Here is a 7,139-nt window from a genome sequence, read left to right as displayed (position 1 = left end):
TAGTCTTTCCCTAGGGTGATTCTCCTTTTTCAAGGACAAATCTTCTCTCACCACATGTTTTCACTGTGTGAGAATGACCTGGAGTGGTCCTCCCTCAGAGGAACTTTCGTTCTTGAGGTTACCGACTTGGAAGATGAGAAATCTTCCATGCACTACAAGAATTTTCACCTTTTCCCACGCAAAAAACATCAGGCAAAGTACTAAAATGTCGGGATAGGTTAAGCCAACGCATTTTTTCGCGTCAACATAATCGTCGTTGTATCCATGTCGGGAGAAGTGCCTCCCAACAAAAACTATTTTTGTCGGCATAAATACCATTTGTGCCAATGCAATATATTGTGTCGGCATATATGTTTTCTCGACGAAATACACTTTGCATCGGCAAAAGCATATTTTTAAACAACAAAAATTTTCAGTTCAATAGAAAAATTTTTGCCAACGTTTATTTGTGTCGGTATAAGTTGTTTAGAATTTTATATATAATTTGTTACAATTAAATAACTACATTTTTATTTCCTTAATTCCTAATTATGCACAAACAAAAATTAATCTTCAAACAAATCAATTGTAGAAAAATATAATAAAAGTAAGCTTATATATTAAAAATAAGACTATTATTCAATACACAAAGTATAAAATTCTACAAACAAAAACTGTGTATATAATTAAATTTGAACATTTCTAACTTATTATAAATCCCCTACACAAAAAAAGTTTAATCTTCCTAAGCCACAATACCCTAAGCCAAAATAAGTGAGATCCCAAACCAAAATAAGTAACCATCTCAAATCTTCTCGCAATCTCCAAAAAATGATCTTTAAGAATTTACATGAACAATCTGAAATAGGAAGAACAAATAAAAATCAATAAAGAAAAATGCACAAAAAGCATACAAATACTTAAACAAAATGTTTAAAATGGTTATGAGGAATGATCCCCCTCCAAAGCTATAAACATGTCGTCAATGTTCATAATTAACACATGGACACCACAAACAACCATTTTACTATCTAAAAAGTGACTAAAATGGTTATAACTAAGACGTGAACACCCCCCCCCCCCCCGCTACAAGCGTGTCGTAAATCCACTTAAACAAATACATAAATGCCCTTTAAACTTAAACAACTATCGAGTCCCTACAAATAAGCCAAGAACAAAGTTCCTTTAAAGTGCACAATTAGGCTTCAAGATAACCTAAAAAACAATTAGAACATATACGTCCCTCCTTTCCCCCGCTAGGAACATGTCCTAGTTCCACCTAAATGCCATTTAAACCTACAAAGTAGCAACAATTGCACCCCTCCCCCCTAAATCCACCTAAATTTCTTTCAAGACTAAACCTATTATTCGATAGTCTTAAAAGCATATAACTTAATTCTCGGATCTCTACAAATAAGCGAAGAACAAAGTTTCTTTAAAGTGCACATTTAGGCTTCAAGATAACCTAAAAAACAATTAGAACATATACGTCCCTCCTTTCCCCCGCTAGGAACATGTCCTAGTTCCACCTAAACGCCATTTAAACCTACAAAGTAGCAACAATTACACCCCTCCCCCCTAAATGCACCTAAATTTCTTTCAAGACTAAACCTATTATTCAATAGTCTTAAAAGCATATAACTTAATTCTCGGATCTCTACAAATAAGCCAAGAACAAAGTTTCTTTAAAGTGCACATTTAGGCTTCAAGATAATCTAAAAAACAATTAGAACATATACGTCCCCCCCTCCTCCCCCTATAAACATATCGTAGTTCCACCTAACCGCCATTTAAACCTACAAAGTAGCAACAATTACATAAAAAGCGTTGAACTGAATGCCTCCCCCCTAAATTTCACCTAAATTTCTCTCAAGACTAAACCTGTTATTTGATAGACTTAAAAACATTTAACTCAATTGTCAGATCCCTACAAATAAGCTAAGAAAAAAGTTCATTTAAATTGTCGCTACTTTGTAAGTTTAAATGGCGTTTAAGTGGATCTAGGATACATTCGTAGTAGGGGGAAGGGGGACGTATATGTTCTAATTGTTTTTTAGATTATCTTGAAGCAATTCAAAATTTCTTTCAAAACTAAACCCATCATTTGATAGTCCTAAAAGCATATAACTCAACTCTCGGATCCCTACAAATAAGCCAAGAATAAATTTCCTTTAAACTGCACATTTAGGCTTCAAGATAATCTAAAAAACAATTAGAACGTACGTATACATCTCCCAAGCTACGAATGTGTCCTAGTTCCACCTAAACACCATTTAAACCTACAAAATACCAACAAATACATAGAAAGCATCAAATTGAACCCCTCCCCTCAAGCTACGAACGTAATTCAATAGTCTTAAATGCTCTTTAAACCTACAAAGTGATAATAAATACACTAAAACACACATATTTAAAGTGGCTACCATAATTGCAAGATAGCCACAAAACAAACAAATGAAGTTCCTAAATCCACTAAAACGCTCATATTTGAAGTGGCTACCATAACTGCAGGATAGCCACACAACAACCAAATAAAGTTCCTAAATCCACTAACCATAACTAAAAGTTTTCATAAGTTACATAGTTATTCGAAGGTCCATCTCCTTGCTTTTGTTGCACAACAAACTGTCTTGTGATTTTAGTCATAGTCTCAATGGTGTTGCTAAACTTTGTAGGAAAGACGCTTACTGATTTTCCTGTAACAAGATCAAATATACTACATCAATTAGAGGTTACAACAATATTTAGATGTTCAACCTAAGACATACTACTATCACCTAATGTGATGGTCATGCCTTCCTTTATGGAGGAACTCGTGGGCAAAGTGTTAGCTTCCCTAACTAGTTCATCTACTAGACGATCTTAACATTACCCTACCATAATTCTACAACCACACAAAACATGAATAAGTTCCTAGATGTTTTTAAGTGTTATTTAACACCAAAAAAAAAAAAAAAACTGCAGAAGTTCCTAAAAAGTAACATTTTGACTCTCTCAACACAACCTAAAAAGTTCCTTTAAAGTGTCGAATTGACACTTTTACTCTCGACACAACCTAAAAAGTTCCCAAACCCATACTAAAAAGCTCTTAAAAAGTGTCCAAATAGCCCTTTGACTCTTCAAGTAAAGCTTTTTAGGGAAATATCCTATAAGAACAACGAACACAATAATGTACCTTTCCAAAAAGAATTGCATCAAGGTTTCTCTATATTCATTACTATATGTTTATCTTTAATTAGAAAATATTAGGGAAATATGAAAAGTATTATTAACATACTAGGAGGGAATGTTTGTCATTAGGAGGTACTAGTAAAAATGTTGTATAGTAAAGAATGATGATTTCAAATAACTTGAGCTCCAATAAATAACTATTTTATTAATTTACTACATTCATGTATGTTGGGAGATTCTAATGAAAGGAAAATAGAAAAAAAAAATAAGTTCGATGCAACTTGTCTTGTGGGAAGATTCTAAGTGTCAGTCAAGCAAAACTTGAACAATTCACACAAAACCTATAACTATAATCAAGGGGAAAAGGAACAAAAAATTTGTTTTATGAGGGAAAAAATATTCCCTAACTTCTTTCCCCCAAAAAAAAAGACAAAAATATCACCCAATCTCTGATTCATATTAACACAAAGAACAAATGGATAAACTCATAGTGAAATCAAGGCTTTGAAACACAAATTCACCCCCAAAAAATAATAATAATAAATATATTGTTCCATTTAATTTAACAAAAGAACCAAATGGTGAAAAATATAATGCAAAACCTCTTGAAATCCATGACTGTAGCGAAACATATGAAACTATGGTAAACCTTATGAAGAAGCACAAAGAGTTTACGGAAGAGGAAAGGGGAGGTGACGCCAACAGGGAGGAGTGGGGGTGGGAACTACGATCGTTGGGTGAAGATTCGAATGGTGGGGTGGAACAGAAATGTGGAGAATAGTGTGAATCATTCGGCGGCATCAGAACTAGTGTGTGGCGACGTTGGATCTAGCGTGTAGTGGCGTCAAAGGTAGCATGCAACGGCTCAAAGGTAGCATGCAGCAGCATCGAAGGTAGCATGCGGCGGCGTCGAAGGTAGCATGCAGTGGTCGTTGGAGCTAAAGCAAATGGGGTTGGGCATTAGACATTGGAGCTCGACGCAGCTACCAGTGGTGAAAGGAAAGGGAAAGTGGGGAAGGAAAAGTAAAGGGAGGGGGGAAATTGAAAAAAGGAAAAATGGAAAAAAAGGAAGAAGGGGGGAAAAGGAAAAGTGGGGGAAAAAGGAAAGTGTAGAAAAGGGAGAAAGGTTTTCTTTTTTTAAATGACTTTGGCCTACACGTATTTTCGTTGGGATAAGTCCGAATTTTTGTCGACCTATATCTTTAAAAAAAACGTACGCATTGCTATATTTTGGCCGATGAATTAAAATTTCATGAGGAGAAATACATATATGCCAAGGAAAATGTATTCGTCAGGAAAAAAAAAAGTATCGAAACAGGTAAAAATTCTTGTAGACAGAAAATGAGAGTAAATTGTGATGGAGTTGTGGATGGAGAGTTGTTCCTTGAAAAGAGAATCTTTCCATTGTTTTATAGGCCCAAATTGGTTGATGGATGGCCCAAAATTATGCTTTGGATATTTACCCAACATTTTAGACATTGAATAACAACTGTGACCAAGAAAATAGCAACTAGAATGACTGGGCACAAATCTGCAAAATTTCGGGTTTCCTGATGCAATCGCATCTTCGAGCGCATCAAGACAGATTTATGCAAAAATGGTAAAAAAAAAAATTCAGTAAAAGCTTATAAAATCAGTCTAAATCACTCTAAATCAACTTTAGACACTTTAAAGACATGTATTTGCTCATTTTTATCTAATATAGGGTATTTCAGGGTCAAAATATCACATAAAGTTCTACTTTTACTATAGAAAAGTACCAAAATATATAGTAAAAATATGCACTTTTTGACATCAATTAGAAACAAACTTGACCTTCACGTGAGAGCAAATGTAAATTTGTAATTTATAGAAGAAAATACCTACAAACCGAAGAAAAAAAGGGCTCTAATGGCAGAGTCAGTCTGAGAACCCTATAACGAAGAAAAAGTAAGAAGTTGAAGATCAAGCTTATGATCTATATTATCCCAAATTAAAATACCTCATGTGGAGTTATAATGATGTATTTATATGGAGAATGAGATGGTGTTTAGCTTTTTCTCTTAGGGCAAGGATCATATGAATCTTTCTTTATCCTTTATAAGTTAAGCTTAGATCTAATTAGATCAATGATTAGCTGGCACTTTGACCTATTTGAACCCAAGTCCACTTTATCTTTTATCTTCTCTTATCTTTTTCTAATTTTTGGTCTACTTTGTGAAGTCCAAATTCACCCATAACATTAGCCCTCACTCCCTTGGTGGGATTTTAAGGATAAATTTTCCAGATTTGGGCTTTATAGGTTCTAACTTGGGAGTATTCTCTCCTTTCAAGCACCTCTTTAAAATTTCTCCTAGCTCTCGCTTTTTGCTTGGCAGTTTGCCTAGGTTCTCTAATAGTTTCAGCCCTTCATATTGTGCATCTCAAAGTTTTAGGCGGCAAAATATCAAAAAACAATGATTTTTCATTTTCAATCCATCTAGAAAGTTTTTAAGTTTTCTTGTCGACAGGATTTGTTATTCCAATGGAATAACTCATCAAACTCATTGATCAATTTAGGGCTTTACTTGATTTAAGGGCTCTAGGATTGGTGGTCCTTAGATTATCTGAGGAATGACCCATCATGTCCATCATACTATTTTTTAGCTTTCTTTGGTTCAAAGGCTCTAGTATTTGTAATTCGTAGATTATCTAGGCAATGATCCATCTAGCCCATTAAAGCTGAATTTAGGCCCTCCTTGGTTCAAAAGCTCCAAATTTTGTAATCCCTAGAATATCCGAGGAATGACGTATTAAGCCCATAAGGTTGCTTTTGGACTTTCCTTGATTCTAAGGCTCCAAGGTTTATAATCCCTAGAGATTATCCATGGAGTGACCCACTAATTGGGATGATTTTGGGTTTTCTTTTGTTCAAAGGCTCTGGGGTTTGTAATCCTTGGATTATCCATAGAATGACTCATCAAGTCTATCCGATTGATTTTGGGCTTTCCTTGGTTTTAATTGATTTTTTACTTTCCTATGAAGCAAATTTCATGTAGAAATGGGTTTGTCTCATTCTCAGAGTCATAAGCTAACATAGGTATTAACTTTTGAACATCTTGTTGTCTCAAACAGAGGTTGGAGAATCACAAAGTCGGCTTTATAGGGAAATGTGCCCACCTCGACCACAGAGTCATAGACCAAGAAGATCCTCAGTCTCACGAGGCTTAATTAGTTTTTAGTCTTGTGACATTTTTCTACATAGTTTGCCTTTATCCTAGTCTACAAAGGAAGCGCGCCGTTATCTTGATCAAGATTACTTCTTCCTTCATAAAACTTACATTTATCGTCGTGAAAATCCAGATCATGCTCATCATTCTTTTAATGAATTAACAAGACTAGGAGAGCTTGCATGACCTAATTTTCAGTATGCTTTCTCGTAGTTTCTTTCAATTTTCTTATACTCTATTATCTTTGTAAGTCTTTTAGGACTTTTTATTTTTTCTTTTTTTGCAATGAAATTGTATTATTCATTGTCCTAATTGACAGTTTAACTCATCTTTCACAAATGCTTTAATTGGATCATCTTATGATAAAGTGGGCTTAAATCAAACCGAAAAATAATACGTTGATGAGTTCTAGGTTAAATCACCATAGGGAAAAGCACCATGGCACCATGAGGTTGGCCTCAACCCTAAACTCTAAGGCCGACCCATGTCATTCGAGTGCTAAAGCTTCTTATCGCTTTCTATTTAAACTTTTCCCAAACCTCTATAAAGCATCTATCAATTTTTTTTGTTCAATTCCTTTTTATATGAGAGGCATCTAAACCATTTTGAATTTTAAACAACCTAAAATGAAAGAAGAAAGGAAAAAACTAAACATTCATAGAGAATAAAGTGGCCTCAACTTTGGCCAATGTGGAATGGAAGAAATTTTTTGGGCTATAGACAATCAATACAGGGCCACAGAAAACCCTTTTAAAAAGAAATTAATAATTTCTTCCAATGTTCTCTTAGCCTCACATTTTC

At 34.6% G+C, this 7,139-nt stretch overlaps 1 protein-coding gene across 3 annotated transcripts; it reads right to left on the bottom strand.

The window, feature by feature from the left end:
* Positions 1-665: 665 nt before the first annotated feature.
* LOC120067962 lies at positions 666-4,233 on the bottom strand. Of its 3 annotated transcripts, none has more exons than XR_005479057.1 (3): positions 3,800-4,233; positions 2,534-2,675; positions 666-838 (listed from the first exon to the last, which is right to left on the bottom strand). XR_005479057.1 is itself a non-coding variant. In XM_039019620.1 (3 exons), the coding sequence occupies exons 1-3, from the start codon at positions 3,949-3,951 to the stop codon at positions 818-820; spliced, it is 336 nt and encodes a 111-aa protein (XP_038875548.1). In that variant the 5' UTR covers positions 3,952-4,233; the 3' UTR covers positions 666-817. The 3 variants fall into 3 exon arrangements, 1 of the variants encoding a protein (XP_038875548.1); XM_039019620.1 differs by having other exon boundaries at positions 2,560-2,675; positions 3,753-4,233; XR_005479056.1 differs by lacking the exon at positions 666-838 and having other exon boundaries at positions 1,082-2,675.
* Positions 4,234-7,139: the final 2,906 nt, after the last annotated feature.

Source organism: Benincasa hispida, chromosome 12 (assembly GCF_009727055.1).
Source record: "Benincasa hispida cultivar B227 chromosome 12, ASM972705v1, whole genome shotgun sequence".
NCBI classification, from domain to species: Eukaryota; Viridiplantae; Streptophyta; class Magnoliopsida; order Cucurbitales; family Cucurbitaceae; genus Benincasa; species Benincasa hispida.
The sequence above is the reverse complement of the archived record's forward strand: the minus strand, read 5'-3'. Positions and strand labels throughout refer to the sequence as shown.